At 34.6% G+C, this 24,356-nt stretch overlaps 1 protein-coding gene across 28 annotated transcripts in view; it reads left to right on the top strand.

Annotated features, from left to right (window-relative positions):
* FAM172A (family with sequence similarity 172 member A) overlaps positions 1–24,356 on the top strand; it is a 419,901-nt gene that overhangs the window by 89,758 nt on the left and 305,787 nt on the right. For all 28 annotated transcript variants that reach the window (XR_004961727.1, XR_004961726.1, XR_004961728.1 and 25 more), the window contains 2 exons: positions 18,366–18,431; positions 21,832–22,023. Coding sequence is in view for 24 of the 28 variants with exons in the window: in XM_036280332.1 (XP_036136225.1) it covers positions 18,366–18,431; positions 21,832–22,023 (258 nt within the window). In the remaining 4 variants the exon portion in view is untranslated. The remainder of the gene's footprint in view (positions 1–18,365; positions 18,432–21,831; positions 22,024–24,356) is intronic.

The following is a 24,356-nucleotide window of genomic DNA, read 5'->3' as shown; positions in this document are numbered from 1 at the left end:
GTCAAGTTCTTAAACAAACTTATTCTGGGTTCATCTGTACTAATTTTCCATCTAACCCCTAGAGCAGTTGTTTTCGTGTTAAACTAATGTTACAGTCAACCGAGGCACACAACCAGTGTTATCAAATAAAATATTTGTTTGCTCAATCCTAAATTGGGTGAGCTAGATATCTTCTGGAGCTTGACAAATCACTCAAAGAACTTGTGTGTGTGTGTGTGTGTGTGTGTGTGTGTGTTTTATCCTCACCTGAGGATACTTTTCCATTTTTTGTTCAGGTAGAGTGGGAGGGAGAGAGAGGAACAGAGAGAGAGAGAGAGAAACATCGATGTGAAAGGGACACATCGAGTGGCTGCCACCTGCACAACCAACCAGGGCTGGGGACAAACTGCAGCCAAGGTACATGCCCTTAGCTAGCAGGAACCGAACCTGGGTCTCTCTGGACCACAGGCCGATGCTCTAACCGCTGAGCCAAACTGGCCAGGGCTCAAAGAACTTATATTTAGTAATGGTTGATTTAGTAAAAATATTAAAGCCAAATATAGTGCATTGACAATTGGCGAGTAAAAACAGCCAACAGATCCACCTGGCACACAGAAGCTAAAAGTGAGAGTCAGCCGGGAGCCCTGGCCGGTTTGGCTCAGCGGTTAGAGTCGGCCTGCGGTCCAGAGAGTCCCTCCCGGGTTCCGTTCCCGCTGAGGGCAAGTACCTCGGTTGCAGTTTTTCCCCCGCCCTGGTTGGGTTGTGTGGGTGGCAACCACTCGATGTGTCTCTCTCATGTCGATGTTTCTCTCTCTCTCTCTCTCCCTCCCACTTTATCTGAACAAAAAATGGAAAAATGTCCTCGAGTGAGGATAAAAAGTAAAAAAAAAAATAAGAAAGAGTCAGCCAGGAATTATGTAGTCTATGAAGTAATAAAGAGCTATCCTATTTATTTGTTTAGTTTTTAGTATCTAGCTCCTGGGAGCAGATGCCTGCATTTTCTCTTCTGTCTCCCCAGTGCCTGGATCAATGACTGGCACATAGCAGCTTCTCAGTAAAGATTTGTTGATTGAACAAACTACCTGACAGAGAACATGCATTAGGCTTTACATCGAGCAATGTTACCTTCATTGCTGTAATCAGGGTAGAATACTTTATGTAGAGGGTTAAGGATTACTTTTGGTTGCTTTCAAACAGGATATTACTAAGTTGTCTCAAATCATTATTATTTCTTAGAGAATAACCACAAATTTATGTGTTTGTAAATGAGCATCAGTTGCTTGAATAGAAAAGAATAATGAAATGGGAAAATCTAATTTTAGGAAAGCAGTTTCTTTTTTAGGTTTGTAACATAAGTAACATTGGAAGTCAATTGTTAGAAAACAATTTAGTGGATCCCAGAATGCACGATGATCTTTATGTGAGATATTGGAGGGGCCTGTGCAAGAATTCTGGCTTGGATTTGTTAACTTACGAGAGTTTATTTGGAACACCTCAGTGACACTGCACAATCCCTAAATCTTAGAACTAGTCTAACACTCTAGCTGTCTGCATTCTCATACAAACTTTAGCTCCATAAACAATGCACTGCCCATACGTTTAAAAAGGCTGCTGTGCAGCGTTCTAATGATTTCATAAAGGTACCTGTTCATATTTTTAAAACTCTTTATATCTGTGGAGAAACAGTTATTAATATATTTTTCTAAGGACAGAAACTTATTTAATGCCTAGACAGTGTATCTGTATTTGTGTATATACATTCAGTCAGGAAGACAGACATGGATACAGGAATATAGATGATATATTTTTAGATTAAAACTATCACATCATTCCTAATTAGTGATAATTTCTGAATAGTTTAAAGGTAATGTGGGCTGACAGTTATGATCAGAAAAATGTTCCTGGAGTCAGTAGAGAAGAGATTTAGTCTCCATATATTTGATAATTCTTCAAACACTATGCATCTATTTAGAGAAAAGCATTTGGAAGAAAATGAAGAAGGGACCACAGTTTCTATAACTTTGTCTTCAAATCACTTCATGCCCAACATGGTACTTCTCCAGAAGTTTCTTTCAGTTCCAGCAAATCTTTTGTGTTTATGATATGGGACAGACTTTGAAAATTTTATATATATCATAAGTCTTATATATACATATATAATTGTGGTAAGAACACTTAACATGAGCTCTTTTCTATCTTCTTGAAAAATTTTTAAGTGTACAATAGAGTGTTGTTAGCCATAAGCATGATTTGTACAGCAGATCTCTAGAGCTAATTAATCTTGTAAAACTGAAACTGTATGCTCACTGAATAGCAACTTCCCATTTCCCCTTTCCTCAGCCCTGGCAACTACCATTTTACTCTTTTTTGAGTTTGACTGTTTAACTCAGCATAATGTCCTCCAGTTACATTCATGTTGTTGCATATGGCTGAATTTCCCTCTTTTCTAAGGCTGAATAATATTTCTTCATCCATTTTCTTCATCCATTCATCCATCCATTGATTGGTGTTTAGGTTGTTTTCCTATCTTTGTATTGTGATAATGCTGTCCTGAATGTGGGAGTGCAGATACCTTAGAGTTACTCCTAATTTCCATTCTTTTGGATATATACCCAGAGTAAAACTGTTGGGCCATAATTCTATTTTTAGGTTTTTAAAGAACCTTCATACTGTGTCAATAGTGGCTTGCACCATTTTACATTCCCACCAACAGTGTACAAGGTCTCCAATTTTTCGAATGACTGTCATTATCACTCAGCGATATTCTCTTGGCATATACATATTCAGTATACATCTGCCTCAGATGGTCCATGCTTATTTTGCTATAATTATTTCCAAATAATTTATGAAGGTGATTTATTTGTATCAATGGTAAAAACACCTTACACTTAAAATCTGATTTTCTTTTTTTTGAAGCTTTTTTATGTACATTATCTCATTTGACTCTTTTGATATAGATATAAATATAGATTTGATTCTTATTTGTGATCAGTCTCCTCTTTGAGATGTTACTGGGAATTTTCTAAGATACTAAATTGCACATTTTAAATTTGAACTTTATTGACCATACTAGTCTTTCTGCAAAATTGTAAGCCACTTTTATTGTAAAATAATTTGGAAGTTCTTATTTTATTAAAATAGCTTTGTAATTCATAATTTTTAAGATATACTTCCACTAACATTTTTATGTCAGTGCATTTATAGACTTGAGCAAAAAATTTTATAGTAGATGGCGTGAATATTTTACTTGAAGTCTGCAATGCAAAAGAACAACAAAAAATGTGTGGGGAATTCTGTTATGATCCAGCAAGTCTGTGGGTTTAATTTTAATTCACTGAAGAGAGTGGACTTCGTAGATTTACAGTTAATGAGCCATTTTTCTTAAAGTATTCTGTCACAATGGGATTGCATGCAGTTAGAACTGACAGTTGGAAACGTGCTGAGATCGGAAACTAAAAAACAGCTGTCTCTCTGGGCACATGCTACCAGCTGGTGAGGCTTGCCAAAGCAAAATATTTTATATAATAAAATAGCTTTTAGATATCACTAAAGTTACATATTATATATTTAAGGTAATTATTTTTTTTAGTTTGTTTGCTTTTGTCAGGCCAAAATATTAAGATAGTATTTCAGTTTAAGAAGTTTTCTGTTTAATGACAACAAATACAGTGATACCTCGGTTCTCGAACATAATTCGTTCCAGGAGGACGGTCGAGAACCGAATTGTTCGAGAACCGAAGCAATGAAACCAATAGGAAAGCGTGACTCCACAAAGAGTGACTCTCTCTCTGCACGCACACTGATGACGCAAGCAAGGCGCGCTGGGCCGAATGAACGCCATTCGGCTCAACTCGGCTCATCTCGGAAGTTCGAGTTCCAAATATTTGTTCGGATTCCGAGACAAAAGTTTCTCGAATCTCCTGGTCGAATACCGATTTGGTCGAAAACCGAGGCGTTCGAGAACCGAGGTATCACTGTATCTTTAGCATATACTCACTAAACTAATATATATGCCTTCAGAGTTTACTTTTGGAAATTATGTAGAGATCATAGGAAAGGTATTTTTGTTTCTTATATGAGTTTTAGAAGTAGACTCATTTTTTTCTTGTTAGGTCTTTTCTAAAATGTAATCTGTTTTTAAAATGTCTTGAATTGTATTAGAAGTGAGTCATTATGGTCTCATACTCTAAACTCATTTTAAAATTTGGTAATTCCCATTCTTTTGATATTGTCAGATCTGACTGATAAAATTTATCATTTAAATTATAAAAAATTATCTATATTTTATCTAAGTAGAAAACTCTTTCCTTTTTTGGCAGAATGGTGTTGACTGGATTTCTATAATACCTATATTCTGAGGTCCTTTCATTTTTGTACATGGAAAAAACTGTATCATTAATCTTTGTGCAGCCTGGCCGGTGTGGCTCAGTGGTTGAGAGTTGATCCATGCACCAAGAGGTCATTGGTTCGATTCCCAGTCAGGGCACATGCCCAGGGTTGCCAGTTTGATCCACAGTAGGGGCACAGGAGGCCGCCGATCCATGGATCCCTCTCACATCTATGTTTCTATCTCTTTCTCCTTCTCCCTTCCTCTCTCTCTAAAAATCAGTAAAAATATATTAGTTAAAAAAAATGTGCAAAAAGAAATAGGCAGACAGTGTATATTATAGACTTCAGTAGAAGTTTATCCTTTAAACATAAAGAAAACTTTAGCTAAAAGTAATAAATGTAACTGAATATATTGTATAGCTGGTAGCAATACATTTTACCTCCTCTTTTGGTTTATTAACTATACCTTTTTGTTTTACTTTACTAATGGTTGTTATGGGGTTTATTATACATATCTTTAACTTACCGGTTTATCTTCAAATAAAATTATACCACTTCATATATAATATGAGATCCTCATAATATTTTACTTCGATTTCTTCCTGTATCTGGGTTTTCATCAGGAATCATTTTCTTTAGCTTAAAGAATATTGTATGATATTTCTAGTGCCAGTCTGCTGGCCATTAATTTTCTCGGCTTTTTTTTTTTTTTGTCTAGAAAAGTCTTCATTTTGCCTTCATTTTTAAAGGATGTTTTAATGTATGCATAATTTCAGGTATGGGGTATTTTTTTTGTTGGATTACTTTAAAGATGTTTCCTCATTTTTTCTAGTTTGTATTATTTCTTTTGAGAAGTTGGTGGTATTTTTTATCTTTGATCTCTTCTATCTAATATGTTGTTTTCTCTGGCTGCTTTTAAGATTTTTCTCTTTATCATTGGTTTTTAGCAGTTTTATTATGAGTGTCCTTGGGCTTCTTTTCTTCACAGTTATGTTTGTTGAGGTTTTTGGATATGCGGGTTTATAGTTTTTCTTTTCAGATCTGGAAAATGATCTGCCATTATTTTTTTAAATATTTCTTTTGCTGCTCTCCCTCACTTCCTATACTCCAATTACATGTATGTTAAGCTGTTTGTCATTCTCTCACAGGCCACTGAGGAACTTTTCATTTTTTACTTTCATTTTGGATAAATTTTATTGCTATATCTTTACATTCTCTGATCTGTTCTTCTGCCGTGTTTAATCTGATGTTAAACCTATCCACTGAATATCTTATTTCAGATGCTGTATTTTTTAGTCTGAACAGTTTCATTTTTTATTCTTTTTAAATCCATTTCTATTCTCATTGTATTTCCCTTTGCATTCTTGAACATTTTTTATAATAGCTGGTTTAATAATGCTATTATCTCCTAATTTCATCACATCTTACATTTCTAGGTCTGTTTTTACTGACTGATTTCTCTCTTAGTTATGGATCATGTTTTCCTGTTTCCATGAATATCTATAATAGAAATTTGTACTGGATAGTGGGTTATTAAATAACATTGGTGAGTGTGTGGATATTATCTCCCTTTGAAGAACATTGTTATTTGTTTGGCAGCAGTTAAGTTTATTGTGGAACAAGTTGATCATTTGTAGATGTTTTAAAATTAAGCTAGATGTAGAGTAGCTGTTATTCTAGGAATAGTTTACCTCTCTTCTGAGCCATGACCCTCCCTAGGTCACTGTTAAATACTCTATTTAGTGAAACCTTTTCACTTTGCTGGTTTGAACTCGAATGTCTGTGAACCCTATATAAGCTCTTGGAATTGTTCACCATTAAGCCTTCCAGTATTTTTTTTTCCTCAGTAGTTTACTTAGTCTAGCCTCTTAGAAGTTTCATCCTATGCATAAACAACTTAGCCAAAGTCTTAAAGGAACTCATATGTAGATTTTTTAGAGCTTTTTTTCTGCCTAACTTCCCATCTTTGGCATTTTATCCTGTAAGTTCCAGTTGCCTGTTTCCCTGAACACCAGTCTTCTCAACTCAGTGAGGCCACTGGTTCTACTTGGGTTCTTCCACCAGGGCCACAGTTCAGAAATTGCCTTCAGGCAGAAAGCTACGGTGATTATGGGGTTTGTTTCCTTTGTGTCTCTTCTTCCCATCACAGATTTATATTGCCTGTTTTCCCCTGTCTGAAAACAGTTGAATATATTTTATACGTTTGTCAATTTGTTTATAGTGAGAAGGCAACTACAGTTATGTGCCACAGAAAGACATTTTGGTCCACAACAGACTGCATATATGACAGTAAGATTATAATGAACCTGAAAAATTTCTATTGTCTACTGACATCTTAGCTCTCCATAAGGTCATAGAGCAAGACATTGCTCATGTGTTTTTGGTGATACCGGTATAAACAAACGTACTTGCACTGCCAGTCCTGTAAAAATATAGTATATACAATTATGTACAATATTTAATACTTGATAATAATGCCAAATGACTATATGGTTTATGTATTTACTGTGCTATAGTTTTCATCATCATTTTAGAATGTAGTCTTTCTACTTAATGAAAAGTTTAGTTAACATGATATGCTGTGTTATGCTGGTGGTAACCTCATTTTTTTCATGTTTACCGAGTCTCTTAATTGCATCATTTCTCTTATGCTTGATTAATTTTGTGTTGTTTTGTGGAGTAACATGCAATACAGACTTAAAGCCTAGGTGTATAGTAGGCCATATCATCTAGGTTTGTGTAAGTACAACTCTATGATGTTCACATAACGATGAAATTGCCTAATGATGCATTTCTCAAAACATATTTCCATCATTAAGGTACACATGACTGTAATTCCACTATGGACGGCTGGCAGCTAAAATCTAACAATTTTTGTTTGCTTTTTTGTTTGTTTGGTTGGTTGGTTTTTGCTTATAGTGTAGTAGAAACAAGAGAATTGGAGGAAACTTTTCTCTTTCTCCCTCAGTGGGGGTGGTTATGAAATTGAATATTTTTTGACTTAATAAGATAGCTCATCTTTCTTAGAATAGTGGTTCCCAGTAGAATCCACACTGTTCTGTTCAATAGAAATGTCTCATTTTCTAGCTCAAGACTTTCTTGTTAAATTGTTAAAACTCTCCTTGTGGAAAGGTAAAAGGAGAGTGGTGAATATAGAATCTTTTTTTCTGCTGTTATGTAGGGAATAGTCTTTAGCTTGTTTTGACAAAAAGACAAAGAGGCAAAGTATTAATTCTAATACAATTGCTGATATTATCTCAGTTTTACAAATTCAGATGGTCTAGCAAAGGCTACTCTGAGTTTCTCAGTGTACCGGAGTTTTTTCTCTAACTACAATGTGATCTCATTGTTTATGTGAGTGTTTTTCCTTAGTTAAACACCTTATAGAAACTATTATTTGCATGTACAATATCTGATTTATAACATGTTTCTTTTTGTGGCTTACTGATATGTATTCTTAAACATTTTATTTTTATGTATTAGTCTATTTTAGATATGTGCACTATAATCTATTTCCTTGATTGTGTCAATAAAATGGTGTTGGTACAATTGGACAGCTACATGCAAAAAAAATGAAACAAGACCATCAACTTACACCATATGCAAGAATAAACTCAAAATGGATAAAAGACTTAAATGCGACTCATGAATCCATAAAAATCCTAGAAGAAACTATAGGCAACAAAATTTCAGACATCATATGCAGCAGAATTTTCACTGATACATCACCTAAGGCAACAGAAACAAAGGAGAAAATGAACACATGGGACTACATCAAACTAAAGCAGTGCTTTTTATAGTATACATTTCAGAAAAGATCCTGCACTGACCATTTTTTCCTTTTGGTCCAGGACAAAGCATGGTATGGCTCTGTAGGCTCCAGGTGGTGCTGCTTAAACCAGGTGTCCTTGACCTAGGGGCTAGGACTTAAGACTTTGGGCCTGTGAACCTCACTGGGATAAAAACACATCTTTATTTTTACTAACTGCTAACCTAAATTTCTTTTTATTATAAATGTAGGTGTAAAAATAATAGTATTAGCAGTCTTATGACCCTGTCACAGATAGAAATCACTGATGTTTTTATACGACATAACAGTGCTTGGTATATCTAAAATACATTAATAAGGAAGGGCATACATGACAATATATCACAAATTTGTTTTTAAAAATAATTGGACGCCCTGGCCGGTTTGGCTCAGCAGTTGGAGGTTTAGAGCGTCGGCCTGCGGTCCAGAGAAACCCGGGTTTGGTTCCCGCTAAGGGCATGTACCTCGGTTGCAGTTTGTCCCCAGCCCTCGTAGGTTGTGTGGGTGGCAGCCACTCGATGTGTCCCTTTCACGTCAATGTTTCTCTCTGTCTCTCTTCCTCTCTCTCCCTCCCACTGTATCTGAACAAAAACTGGAAAAATGTCCTCAGGTGAGGATAAATAAATAAATAAATAAATGTAATTGGACAACTTTAATTCATTATGGTGTTCCTTTGTAAACCTATATATTTAGAGTCTATTGACTTCATCAGAGGCCAAATTAAAATGCTCATAACTTAAGAATGCCTAGTTTAGATAATGAAAATTACTGTGTTGTGTATATGTGTGTGTGTGTGTTTTGTTTTTGGTTTTTACTTTACCTACCTTAAACATTCCTCTTTTGTTTTTGTGCTTGCCTGCTGGTTTTAGGTTACTAATAACCCTTTTATTTTTTTTAATTTATTTTATATCTATTTTTTTAAATTTTATTTTAAATTTTATTTTTGTTACAGATGTTTCTCCTTTTTTACCCCATTGCCACCCTCCTCCCCATCCCCCCGCCCCATTCCCAGCTTTGTTGTCCGTGTCCATTGGTTATGCATACATGCATATAAGTTCTGTGGTTTATCTCTCTCCCCCACCACCCCCTCTTCTGAGGGTTATCAGTCTGCACCCTACTTTCATGTTTCTGGGTCTATCCTATTCCTCAGACTGTTATGTTCATTATATTCCACAAATAAGTGAGATCATGTGGTATTTGTCTTTTTCTGCTTGACTTGTTTCACTTAGGATGATACTTTACAGGTCCGTCATGTCGTCTCAAAGGATAAGAGATCTTTCTTTCTTACAGTTGCATAGTACTCCATTGTGTATATGTACCACTGATTTTTTTTTTATCCTCACCTGAGGACATTTTTCCATTTTTTGTACAGATAGAGTGGGAGGGAGAGAGAGGAAGAGAGAGAGAGAGAGAAACATCGACGTGAAAGGGACACATCGAGTGGCTGCCACCCGCACGACCAACCAGGGCTGGGGACAAACTGCAACCGAGGTACGTGCCCTTAGCGGGAACCGAACCCGGGTCTCTCCACACCGCAAGCCGACACTAACCGCTGAGCCAAACTGGCCAGGGCTGTACCACTGATTTTTTATCCATTCGTCTACTGATGGACACTTGCGCTGTTTCCAGATCTTAGCTATTGTAAATAGTGCTGCTATGAACATGGGGGTACATCTATTCTTTCTGATTGGTGTTTCAGGCTTCTTAGGGTATATTCCTAAAAGTGGGATCACTGGGTCAAATGGCAGTTCAATTTTTAATTTTTTGAGGTAACACCATATTGTTTTCCATAGTGGCTGCATCAGTCTGCATTCCCACCAGCAGTATACTAGAGTCCCCTTTTCTCCACACCCTCGCCAACACTTATTGTTTGATGATTTGTTGATGGAGACCATTCTGACAGGTGTGAGGTGATACCTCGTTGTTTTAATTTGCATCTCTCTGATGATTAGTGATGTTGAGCATGTTTTCATATGTCTCTTAGCCATTTGTATGTCTTGTTTGGAAAGGTGTCTATTCAGCTCCTCTGCCCATTTTTAAATTGGGTTCTTTATCTTCCTTTTGTTGAGTTGCATGAGTACTCTATACATTTTGGAAATTAACCCCTTATCTGATGTATCATTGGCAATGGTGTTCTCCCATACAGTGGGTTCCCTTTCCACTTTGATGGTTTTTTCTTTTGCTGTGCAGAAGCTTTTGAGTCTGATGTAGTCCCATGTGTTCATTTTTTCCTTTGTTTCTGTTGCCTTAGGTGATGTATCAGTGAAAATTCTGCTGTGTATGATGTCTGAAATTTTGTTGCCTACATTTTCTTCTAGAATTTTTATGGATTCACGGGTCACATTTAAGTCTTTTATCCATTTTGAGTTTATTTTTGTGTATGGTGTAAGTTGATGGTCGAGTTTCATTTTTTGCATGTAGCTGTCCAATTTTCCCAACACCATTTATTAAAGAGGCTGTCTTTACTCCATTGTATGCTCTTGCCTCCTTTGCCAAATATTAATTGAGCATATTGTCTTGGGTCCATTTCTGACTTCACTATTCTGTTCCACTGGCCTATATGCCTGTTCTTGTGCCAATACCAGGCTGTTTTGATTACAGTCGCTTTGTAGTATATAACCTGATATCTGGTATTGTGATCCCACCTACTTTGTCCTTCTTTTTCAAAATTGCTGTGGCTGTTCAGGGTCTTTTTTTTGTTTGTTTCATATGAACTTTTGAGGTATTTGTTCTAGTTCTGTGAAATATGTCATTGGTATTTTGATGGAGATTGCATTGAATCTATAGATTGCTTTGGGTAATATGGACATTTTAATGATGTTAATTCTTCCAATCCATGAACAAGGTATGTGCTTCCACTTTTTTATATCTTCCTGTATTTCTTTTTTCAGTGACCTGTAGTTTTCTGCAAATAGGTCCTTTATTTCTTTGGTTAAGTTTATTCCTAGGTGTCTTAATATTTTTGCCACAATGGTAAATGTGATTGTTTTCTTACATTCTCTTTCTGTGAGTTCATCATTGGTGTATAAGAATGCTGTCAATTTCTTGACGTTAATTTTGTATCCTGCTACCTTGCCAAATTCATTTATTAAGTCTAGTAGATTTTTGATGGAGTCTTTAGGGTTTTCTATGTATAAGATCATGTCATCTGCAAATAATGACAGTTTCACTTCCTCCTTTCCAATTTGGATCCCTTTTATTTTTTTCTTCCTGTCTGATTGCTGTGGTTAAGACTTCCAGAACTATGTTCAGTAAGAGTGGTGATAGTGGGCATTCCTGTCTTGTTCCTGTTCTTAAGGGAAATGCTTTTAATTTATGCCCATTGAGTATGATGTTGTCTGTAGGTCTTTCATATATGGCCTTTATTATGTCGAGATATGATCCCTCTATTCCCAGATTGCTGAGTGTTTTTATCAGAAATGGACGCTGGATTTTGTCGAAGGCTTTTTCAGCGTCTATTGATATGATCATGTGGTTTTTATTCTTCATTTTGTTTATGTTGTGTATCACATTTATTGATTTGCGAATATTGTACCAGCCTTGCATCCCTGGGATGAATCTCACTTGGTCATGGTGGATAATTTTTTTGATGTATTGCTGGATCCGATTTGCTAGTACTTTGTTCAGGATTTTGGCATCTATGTTCATCAGGGATATTGGCCTGTAGTTTTCTTTCTTTGTAGTGTCTTTTTCTGGTTTTAGAATTAGAATTATGCTGGCCTCATAAAACGAGTTTGGACGTCTTCCTTCTTCTTGAATTTTTTGAAATAGTTTGAGGAGAATGGGTGTTAGTTCTTTTTTGAATGTTTGGTAAAACTCCCCCGTGAAGCCATCCAGGCCTGGGCTTTTGTTTTCTGGGAGAGTCTTGACTACATCTTCAGTTTCCTTAGTTGTTATTGGTCTGTCAAGTTTTCTATCTCTTTCGGGTCCAGTTTTGGGAGACTGTGTGTTTATATAAATTTATCCATTTCACTTAGATTGTCATATTTGTTGCCATATACTTGTTCATAGTAGTTGTTAACAATCTTTTGTATTTCTGTCATGTCAGTTGTTACTTCTCCTCTTTCATTTCTGATTTTGTGTATTTGCGTTCTCTCTCTTTGTTTCTTGGTGAGTCTAGCTAAGGGTGCATCAATCTTGTTTATCGTTTCGAAAAACCTGCTCTTTGTTTCATTGATCCTTTGAATTTTTTTTTTTTTGGTCTCTATGTCTTTTATTTCTGCTCTGATCTTTACTATTTCCTTCCTTCTACTTGCTCTGGGATTTTCTTTTTGTTTGCTTTCTAATTATTTAAGTTGTGAGGTTAGACAGTCAATTGGAAGTTTTTCTTGTTTCTTGAGGTAGGCCTTTTTTATTGATTTTAAAGAGAGAGGAAAGGAGAAGGAGAGAGAGATAGAAACATCAATGAGAGCGAACATCGATTGGCCACCTCCTGCATGCCCCTCACTGGGGATCACGCCCACAATCCGGGCATGTGCTGACCAGGAATCGAACCTCTTGGTGCATGGGTAGATGCTCAACCACTGAGCCATACTGGCCTGGCCCTAATAACCCTTTAATTTCAGTTTTATGACCCATTTTCCTTTAGCATCTTTATTTATGGACTTTTAACATAAGAGATATAATATGTCATGTAAGTTAAGTAAATATATTCCAGATTCCAGGGCATGCAGTTTCCCTAGGTTTGAATTCTGACTTATTTCGCTGCATGACCAGGGGCAGGTTATCTAATGTTTCAAATGCTTTGGTTTCCTCCTTAACTTTACAGGGTTGTTGAGAAGATTTATTAAAAGGATTTGCATCATTATGAATGCTATGCTTATTTTTACATTATCATTATTGTTTTTTATTTGAAAATTTGGATTGCCATTGCATGAATTAGGCCCTAGACATTCAGCCCAAGAAATATAAATATACAATTGCTTCTCTTCCAAAAGCTTCAAGTCTAGTGTCAAAGACAGATCTTGGAAAAGACATTATTAATAATATAAGTGTTAGGAAGGAGGAATACAAATTTCTTAGCTATGTCTCGAGGATAGATTGGGATGCCAGGCAAGGAAGATGGTAAAGCTAGATAATTAAAGAATGGGCCAGGCCTGGCTGGTTTGGCTCAGCAGTTAGAGCATCAGCCTGCAGGCCAGAGTCCTGGGTTTGATTCTGGCCAAGGGCACGTACCTTGGTTAGTCCCCAGCCCCATTTGGTTCGTGTGGGTGGCAACCAGTGGATGTGTCTCTCTCACATTGATGTTCCTCTCTCTCTCTCTCCCTTCCTCCCACTCTGTCTGAAGATACAGGTAAAAATATCCTCGAGTGAAGATTAAAAAAAAATTAAAGAATGGGCCAGCATTCCAGGCAAAGCAACATAATTTGCAAAGGCTGTGAGGTGATAAAGATCCTTTTGCATCTGAGAATTTAAAAGAAAGTCATTGTGATTACCCAATACAGAGTATGAGGAAAGAGAGGTATAGAATGAAATTTGAGAAGTAGGCAGGGGTCTGATCTGGTAGGGTCTTGCTAGATTTAAGGACTGGAGCCGTATTCTTACTTAAAGTACTGGGAAGCTGTTAGATTTGCATTTTTAAAGTAGTTATATGTCTGCTAACAGGAGATACGATCTGAAGGAAAGTCTGCTGTAATAGATATAACACAAGGAGGCTTCAGAAACAATCCAAAAAGATCTGTTGATAGACTGCAGTGATCTAGAATGGTGATAGTAGAGATGGGGAGATCTGGAGAACTTCCAGTGTTTGAGGGACTTGATGATTGATTTTAAGGGATGGAAGGACAAGGATCATGATATTTAGGCTTGTGGCTTGAGCAGTTAAGTGGGTAGTAGTGCCATTTATGGAGCTGATGAACACACTGGAGGAGAAATAGGTTTGGACTTGTGTAGATGGATTCAGTTTGAACATACTGAATTTGAAGTGCCTGTGAAATCACTACAAGGAGCTATCTGTAGTTAGCAGGACACATTTATAAGTCTGTGTTTCTGGTAAGCTATGTAATAATCTGGTTTTTGGAAGAAAGGATGGCTTAAAGGAGGACTCATTGTTAGAGCAGGTAAAAGAAAAATGTGTGAGCTGGTGATCTGAAGCTGATATAAATGAAGGACAGCTGGGGATATAGACTCGCACTCCAGGGAATGCTAATGGAAAGTTGGAGGAATGAATTTTATTTCAAAGATATGCTGAAAAAGCAGTTACTTCAAAAGACTTTTTTTTTTTTTTTAAATTTAGAATGTACCCACTAAGAATGAAGTATAAAAGATTTTAAGGGGAAAAATAGGGATGAGATGAAGATGATTTTAGTGAAATTTAAGACGTAGTTCTGACTTAGGAGGATACACACCCAGGGTAAATGTTCTTTAGTTCTAATTAGATGACTCATTGCCATTCATATCATAGTCTGTTTAATGTAAAGATGCTAGAGGAGCCCTTTTAGGTTTAGCCAAACTGATATTATCGAATAATATTAAACCTTAATTATTAAGAAATTTTCTCTTCTTTTTTTCCTGTGTCTCTCCTTCCCTCCATCTTTCCTCCTCCTTTTCTACTCTCCCTCTATCCCTTTCCAGGAGGAAGCTAGGATGAAACGTAGAGTAGATAAATGGGTCATATGAGAGAAAGGTGGTTTTCTTTTTAAATAATTAGGTAATTTACAGGGTGGAAAAATGTTAAATGATTTCTAAGTACCAAGGTAATAAATGTAAATTTAATTTGCATAAGATTTTATAAACAATGCTTAAGGTTATGTATGCTTTTCTTAGTGAATATTTTTTTGTGAATCATTACATATTTTTAAAATTTTTACTAAACTGTGGTACATCCACACAATGGAATACTATGACTAGTGAAGAAGAATAAAAAAGGTCTCTATTACTGAGCGGGTAGAAAATCAGTTTAAATTTTTAGATGATAAAGTAACACAGTGTATTAAGTCTGCTATAAGAAAGAAGATAAGAATACATTGTGTAACACAGTATGTATAGTATGCTGTCTTTTTTAAGAAAGAGAAGGAAATGATACATTTTTATTTGCTCATCCTGGCACTAAGCAACACTGGAGGATGCATAAGAAATTAGTAAGATTACCAGTAGGGGTCAGAGCAAGGGAGGCATCCAGTAGAGGAGGACAGGGGCGGGAGTGAGACTTTTCAATGTCTATTGTGTTTTCATGCTTAAGTCTAGTGAATTTATTTTTGATACATAAATTCACTTTTAAAATATTTTTAAATGGCCCAACCGGTGTTGCTCAGTGGTTAGGCATAATCCCGTGGGTTGCTGGTTTGATTCCTGGTCAGGGCACATGCCCATGTTGTGGGGTTGATCCTCAGTAAGGGGGCATGCAGTAGGTAGCCAATCAATGTTTCTTTCTCATTGATGTTTCTATTTCTCTCTCCCTCTCTCTTCCTCGCTTTCTAAGAGTTAATAAACACATTTAAAAAATATTTTTAAATATATTGCTTTTTTTTTTTTTATAAACTGAAAAATGATGTTAGCAAACACTACCAATTATTTTTTATTCACTCGTTCTCTCGTATTGTGCATCTATGGTGTGGTTGATGTTACAGTAAAGTAGGATATATGTAATTCTTATTTATAAAGGGCTCACTTTAGTGGGCAAATGAGAATGTGAGGTAGCCACTGTGGAGTGCTAAATGTCATAAGAAAGGCAACATTATTGGCAGGATCAGTGAAAATTTCAGGTAGGAGGTGGCATTTGAATTGCTTTTAGAATTTTTTTTTTTTTTTTTTATTGATTTTAGAGAGAGGAAGGGAGAGGGAGAGAGATAGAAACACTGATGAGAGAGAACATCAAATGGCCGCCTCCTGCATGCCTCCCACTGGGGATTTGGCCCACAACCTGGGCATGTGCCCTGACCAGTAATTGAACTGGCAACCTCTTGGTGCATGGGTCAACGCTCAACCACTGAGCCACACTGGCCGGGCTGAATTGCTTTTTGAAAAATTGGAGAAAAATGGGAAAAGTTAAGAGAATTTTAGGTGGGGGATGAACATAGGTACAAACATGGCAAACTGTAGGACCCCAGTGAGTCTTTGCTTTTGGCAAGCAATATGGATGAAAATTATCCTCAAGTATAGCTGTGGTCTTGTAATATTTCAAGAAATTAAAATGTTTTGATTAAAGCAAATATTGTTATCCTGTTTGTCTTTTGCCACATTTCCATTGAAATACTTGTGGAAATACATGCAGTGTCAGTAGCACCTGAGCTAGGAATATGTACAGTATGGGAAATTCTGAAATAACACTTTGTTTTGATATAATTTCACACAGAAAAGTTGATCATATGTATTATATATATTACTTATATAATTTTTTCTGAACCATTTGAGAGTCAAGTTGGAAACTTTATGCCCTTTTACCTCTAATACATTGGTGTATATTTCCTAAGAATATTCTCTTCATAATTGCAGTATAGTTATCAGAGTTGGGAAATTTTATATTGATTCAATATTATCAATCCACAAGCCATGTTTAAATTTTACTGTCACATAATGTACTTAATAGCTGATATTTCTCAAGTCCAGGATTAAATCTAGTACACACTTTGCATTTAGTTGTCATGTCTCTTTATTCTCCTTTAATGCGGAACCATTTCTTAGCCTTTTTAAGTGTTTCTTGGTATTGACATTTTTTGAAGTATAGGACATTTATAGAATGACCCTCAATTTAAGTTTGTCATATGTATTCTCATAAGTAGATTTAGCTCATGAGTTTTGACAAGTACCTTAAATGTGTTCTTTGTCTTCCATGCATGATATCAAGAGTATACAATTTTGTTTTGCTCCAATATTGATGGTGTCTGCCAGGTCATACCATAAGTTAATCTTTGTTTTTTTATCCTCATCCGAGGACATTTTTTTGCATTTATCTTAAGGTAGAGTGGGAGGGAGAGAAGGAGGAAGAGAGAGAGAAAGAAACATCAACGTGAGAGAGACACACAGACTGGTTGCTCCCTGCACGACCCTGACTAGGGCCAGGGATGAACCGCAACTGAGGTACGCGCCCTTAGCGGGAACCGAACCTGCGACTCTCTGGTCTGTGGGCCGAAGCTCTAACTGCTGAGCCAAACTGGCCAGCGCAAGTTAATCTTTTTTTACTCTTTCTAATTATCAGTAATTTGGAGGAAAATACTTAAGACTATGTTCTTTGTTAAACTTCCACCTATTAATTTTAGCATCTATTGATGATTTTCTAACTCCGTCATTTCTTCTGTATTTCTTAGTTGGAATTCTACTGTAAGAAAGAGCTTTATTTTCCCCTTTCCTTTTTACTTGATTTATATCATTATGGGATCATTTATTCTTAGATTTTATTCAATGAGTTATATAATCCATTGATGTCATTATTATTCTAGATTTGGCCAGATAGCTCTCATCAAGCAGGTTTTGTGTTCTTTTAACATTTATTTTTTAGTGCAAAATTTTATTTTCTGACTTACCTTGTACTTTCTGAGCTCCAGGCCCTGAATCAACCTTTCCTTCTAGGATCCTTGGGTTTCCTTCCATCTTTAAAATCAGCATGGTCAATCAGGGCCTTCTCACTTTGCATCTTTCTGACACATCGTTTTTCCATTATCTTCTACTTTTAAGGTTTTATATGATTAGGTTGGATCCACTCAGATAATCCAGGATAATTTCTCCATCTTGAGTTCTTAACATTAATCATATCTACAAAGTCTCTTTTACCATGTAACATAGCATATTAACAGGCTCTGGGAGTTAGAATGTGGACATCTTTGGGTAGCCATGGTTCTACCTACCACAGACAGTAATACTACCTGCTACCTAACTTTGATGAATCAGTTTTCCTTTTCTGTTTAGAATACCTGCAACCTTTCCTCCTTGATTCAATGACTACATAAGAGGTGTTAGGATTCAGAGTCATGATAGTACTATATTAGATATAATATCTGTGGGGAAATTATAGGAAAATAGATTCCAGAAGTACTGAAAAAAGAATATATGCTCACAGAGTATTACTTTAAAAAATAGGAAGTCTTTGTGAGTTTTTTTAACTGGTCCTCATCCATAATATTAAGACTCATAGTTATTTAAAAAGCAACAAAAAGTAAACTATTATAAGTAATCAATAAGAAGTCTCTGAATTTAGTATAAAAATATTCCAAAATAGAGAGATACTCATTCAGAACAATAAGTGATCTTAATTTACATGGATTTTGATAATGGACAAAATTGCATCTTAATGTGTTATTTCTTTCCCATCTAGATCATCACGAAGTATGTATACGAGCTCCTGGAAAAGGACTGTAATTTGAAAAAAATTTCTATTCCAGTAAGTCCAGTTTTTTAAAATGTTTATGCTTCCAAATAAAATAGTTTTTATTTTAGAAGAAAACTTTGTTTTAGGTTAACTGTGATAAGTTTAAATGTTAAGGTCATAGTGTTTTGATATTGATAAAGATGGTATTAAATTACTGTCAGTATACCTAATCTTGTTGTGCCCAGTAGTTCTTAAAAAGTAATAATCTTCAGAAGTATTGTATACAATGAGGTGAGGTATACTACAAAATAGACACAGAGATGTTAAGTACAGCATGGGGAATATAGCCAGTGACACTATAATAACTGTGTTGGTGCTAGGTGGGTATTTGAAATGACATAGGGAACACTTGGTAAGGTATATGATTGTCTGGCCTCTAGGCTGTGTGCCTGAAACTAATGCACAGTAATGTTGAATGTGAACTGTAATTGGAAAAAAATAAAATATATGTAAGTAAATAAACACTAATACCTTCCTTAAAAAAAAATTCTGATTTCCCTTCATTTTTGAAATGATAATACAATTAAAAGGACTACCTTTCTCTATCTTTCCCATTTCATTGATATAATCTATTTTTATGTATTTATTTGAAGTGAAGTGGTACACTTGAATGACCTTTATTACATGTATGTATTCCTAATGAAAGCTCAGCTTAATGAATTACTATTGTATGAAGATAAATGGACTTAGAACAGCCATTTCCAAGCTTTAATCAGTAAAGAAAAGCTTATTTTATTCATATAGAAATTTTACTATTGAAAATTAGGATTAACTTTATACAAGTAAGTTATAGTTACCAACTGCAAAGTCAGAGTTCTGTGTTAAATTGATATGGTATTAGCCAATAACCAGCTCAAACACTGCCCTTACTTCTTAATCATTAGTACCATTACATTATTCAGTTTCATTTTGTTCCCTTGGATTTTCTAATGTTCTCATATTTTTAAAGTCAACATTTCAAGATGTAAAACTTTATTCACTTATTCATGATTACCTTAATTTATAGCCCCGTAAAAATTTTTGAACATTATAATAAAAAAAACAACACATATTTTTATCTTCTGAAAATAAGTGCTCTTCCAGTTTTAAAGTGATTACTGTGGAATTAAATTATCAACATTTCATTGCTTAAAAAATTGACTAAATTCCTTGGTAACAGGATTTAGTCAAATAGGAAAAAGAAACAGTGATCAGCCCCTCCTGGAAAGTCCAGAGCTACAGGATTTTTTATTAAGATAAACAGATATCCATTTCCATAGCATTTCAGGATTCATGGGGCCTCACTGTCAGAGGCATTTTTATGTGTGTGTGTTTAGATGTACTGTACTCTTGGGTAAATGAATGACTAGGAACCTGTTGGCCTTTCTGATTATACACCGACAACTTTGCCTTTTAATTTTTTCTTTCCATTGTTTTCCTTTTTTAAAAAGTCACTTTTATCTGTTCTCATACAATGTCCTAAGGTAAATGGGAATTACCTGGATTTGGTTTTCCACTTTCTCTCATCCTCTTCCTTTTCTCTCTGACTTCGGGCATACCCATTGTCATTGTAATTTGTTTACTCATGCCAACTCATGCAGTTGAAGCTAATGTGACTCTGTTACACTTCATATCTCTCTTCCTGCATACTTAATTACTAATAATAAAGATAGTTATATCCTTTTATTTCTTAGCATTGTGTAGCTCTTTTAAAATTCTTAATAATTGTGTATTAATTTTAGTATGTTTTCTGAACCAGGCAAGTTATAACCAGTTATAGGATTCATCATATAGTTAAATAACTTATCTAAAGGAAGTCATTGGTAATGCTTGATAAGATATCTTATTCCAAAAGTTTATTCATTCCTTTATTTACTGAGTGCCTACAATGTGCCAGCCTCTCTTTTAAGCATTGGGAATGTAGCTAGATACAAATAGATAAGTTCATGCCTTCCTAAACTTATATTCTAGTGGAGAGAGCAGAGGTTAATAAACAGTTACACAGACAAATTTATAGAGTAAAGTATATACTATATTAGATTGTGACAGGTGCCATGGAGGAAAAGAAAAGAGAGAAAGGGACCAGGGAATTCTTGGGGTGGTATTTAAAGGGATGGTCAGAAGGTGGTATTTTTTTCTTAAGCTCTGTGGCCATGTTCTTCTGACTAAACTAATGCCCTTTGTGCTCTGTTTACACAAATTTCTAAGCATCTTTTACTGACACCAATCTGATTGATTTAGAATAAGAGAAGTTTTAATTTTTTTTTCTCTTCCCAGGAATAGGAACTGGGAGTAATTGGAATCCAGAGCATTTTTTGGTGCCTAGAGTTTTTGTCTGTTTCTTATTTTGATAATTTTATGGACATATATACCACTGACGAAGTGAAGAACCATTGCATTACATAGCAGGTGGTTTGACCCTCTCTATTCCAGGATGTGTGTATTACCAGCCATCAAGACTTTAGCTTCTGTCTCTGACCAGGCTGCACAAAGACTTCTATTCCTAGTTGCTTGTCACTGCTGATGTGGAATACTACTCAGTGCATGCCGTGGCTCATGCAGTAAATGACTGGGGAGTTATCCCTTCCTAAAGTCTTTTGCATCTTTTAAATCTAAATTATACATCATCTAGTTAAAACCTAAATATTAAGTACAATCAAAATAAATTTAAAAATATTTACGTTTCATCCCATAAATAACTAGTACATAAAATAAGCTTATCAGAGTATACAAATAATATTCCTTCATTAATTAATTGTTATATAATCTTGTATTCTTACTCTGAATGAAACTTTAACGTCCATTTACATAGAACAGTAGATTTTTGAATTTTCATATAGTCCTCTCTCCCATTTTTTAAAAGTTTAGTGGTATTTCTGAGTAATATATGATTTTCTAATATGTGCATCCTCCAATTGGTTCATTCTGTTTTCTATTTTAGGTACAGTATACTTCTGTTATAGAATTATAGACTTAATAGTTGTGTTACCTTGGGCAAGTTATTTAAACTCTCTAGATATCAATTTCTTCATCAATAAATGAGTATAATAGTACCACTTTAATAGATTTTTTTATTGAGATAATATTTTTGAAACATTTTATATAGTATCTAGACGATAGGAAGTATTCAAAAATAAGTTATTCTTATATATAATGATACTTAATATACAACAATAATGTAGGGAGACATATATTTCCAATATTCTTTTTTCATATTTTTATATTTAAATTACTATCATGTCTTTTTTACTCATCCACTGTATATGTAATTGTTAATCACTAATGAATATTTTAATTTAATTTTAAACTTTTTTACTTCTGTAATTCTGTAATAACCATTTTATAGTTTATAGTAACCATTAGTTATTTTTTCATTTATGTTTATGCCTGATCAGAAAACATTTATTTATTATTTAACTTTTTTTAATTACAGGTAGATGCCACTGAGAGTGAACCAAAGAGTTTTATCTTTATGAGTGAGGATGCTTTGACAAATCCACAGAAACTGATGGTTTTAATTCATGGTAGTGGTGTTGTCAGGGCAGGTCAGTGGGCTAGAAGGCTTATTATAAATGAAGATCTGGACAGTGGCACACAGATACCATTTATTAAGAGAGCTATGGATGTAAGTGCAATTTTTTTTATATTTTGGGGGGCATTTTATACCTCTGCTTTATTATGTGTTATAATTTATTTTAACATGTTTGTTCTATCATATATCCCAAACATAATTTTACTCTTTAATTGTTACTATTTATTTGTAATGAAAAATTGTTCTGCATTTTTTGCAGTTACAACAAAAAATAAAATATCTTAAAAGTATAAAAATTTAGGTAAATGTCTTTGAAATGCATAATTTTGACTGTAGAATTTTTTATTGTTAAATGAACTATCACAAACTATCAACTGCTTATCAATATTATTGAAATGCTTCTGAAAAAAAATAAGACTTGTTGTAAATCTTTTCCTACCTAGTTTAATGGTGTTAAAAACTAAAGGAAAGCTCTGCTACTTTAAGTTAATCTCTTATTCTTTAAAAGAAGAGTTACAATAACTCAGTATTATTTTGTACTTTAAAAAAAAAAACTCTTTAGAGGCACAAATAAAATGCTTTAAGCACAAGACATACATACAAAATGGTAAATTGCAGTATTTACTAAATTACTTTTTTGAATTCAAACTTTTTAGAAATTGCTTTTTTAAATTTGTGTTTAAGGTTTTCTTTCCTATTATAGTGAAATTGTTTTTTCTGACCTAGCATTTTACATCTAAATGTTAGGCTACTTTTGTTTTATTCTCTTATTCTTAAGTTCTGTCCAGTAGCCAAACTTTGCAAAGTATGGGGTTTTTTTTACATATAAATAGAGTTTGTCTTCAGAAAAAGGTAAAGTGGCATCTTGAATAAGAATGTAAAGTTTATTTTTGTAATTAAAATTGGGGAGGAATTCTTTGATACACCGATGATTATAAAAGTCAAAGGTAATGTGTTTTCTATTCTGTTAACTCTGAAATGTTAATATATTTGACCCTTGAGCAACTTGAGCATTAGGGCCACTGACACCCCAACCCATCCTGTGTCAGAAATCCATAAATAACTTTTGTCTCGCTCTAAACTTAACTATTAATAGTCTCCTGTTGACCAGAACCTTACCTATAACATAAACAGCTGCTTAACACATATACTGTGTTTTATATACTGATTCTACAATAAAGTAAGCTATAGAAAATAAAATATTATTAAGAAAATCAGAGTAAGAGAAAGTACTTCACAGTGCTATACATATTTATTGGGGAAAAGAGTCTACGTTATTATAAATGGACCCTTCCAGTTCAAACACAGGTTGTTCAGGTGTCAACTGTATTTAAGGCCCAGCCCAACTCTTAAAGAATACAGTTTGTTAACAGACTTTGAGGCTCTTAAAATGCTTTAGGTAGAATTTCTTAGATTTTTTTAGTCTTCATGAATATGCAAAAAACACAAAGGCAATAGTACTTCGGGTTGGTTGCAAACTTTAGTAGTGTGTTTTTAGTAGAATTTAACTAAAATAAATTGAGGTTTACATTGAAGTAACTCACATAAAATATTATATTGTTAAACTGTTTCAAACTTTATGATATGAATAATGTAGTTTGTGGATAGAACAGATCCTGCCAATGTATTTTATTTTAACATTATATGTGAAATGTGATCACAATTCAGTGAATATTTGAAAATATAATTTAGTAAAGAAAATCAGAGGTTTTTATATTTGAGGGCTAGGTGAAATACTTTATGTAATTATATTGTCCCTGCTACTATATCAGCTAAGCTTTTCCTATTCTAGAAGGTTTTTATTGTTGTATAAGATTTTATTTTTTGAGGTGAAAGGAGTATATGGGAAGCCATACCAAACATCTCTGATTGACTGTCTGTTACTGTCCCAGATGGGAGGGAGCAAGCTTGTCAGTAATGTTAGAATAGTCAATCATCTTGTTCTTGGAAGTAGGAATAGTGTTTTGGGGATAACAACATTTCACTGCCTTGACATTTTTCTGCTTTTCTCAATCATAGCAACTCATGATTCCTTGAGAAAAAATAAAAAGTAGCTAATTTCTAAATATCTTAGTATTTAGTGTATTCAGTATGTTGTGTATTTTGACAATTTTAGTTTATATGCTTTATTCTTTTATTATCACTGAATATGAACTTTATTATGGTAACTTTCTACATGCTGAACATTTGAAAACAATAATTTTTTCTTGCTCTAGATAAAATGATTTTATCATTTTGGTTTTACCTTTTTAAAGTGTTTCTCTGGTAGTTCTTCAAGGACTGCTCTGTGTTTGTTTGGAGGAGGGGGCATTTGCAGGGAGACAGGTATGGAAAAGAATGGCATTATAGGAAGCAGTCAGTGGAAGAGTAATACAGAGAAAGACGCTGTCTCATCCTTACTTTTAAATAAGAATATCTCTGATTGT

Source organism: Molossus molossus, unplaced genomic scaffold (genome assembly GCF_014108415.1).
Source record: "Molossus molossus isolate mMolMol1 unplaced genomic scaffold, mMolMol1.p scaffold_m16_p_3, whole genome shotgun sequence".
Classification (NCBI taxonomy): domain Eukaryota; kingdom Metazoa; phylum Chordata; class Mammalia; order Chiroptera; family Molossidae; genus Molossus; species Molossus molossus.
This window is presented reverse-complemented; position numbering and strand designations above follow the sequence as displayed.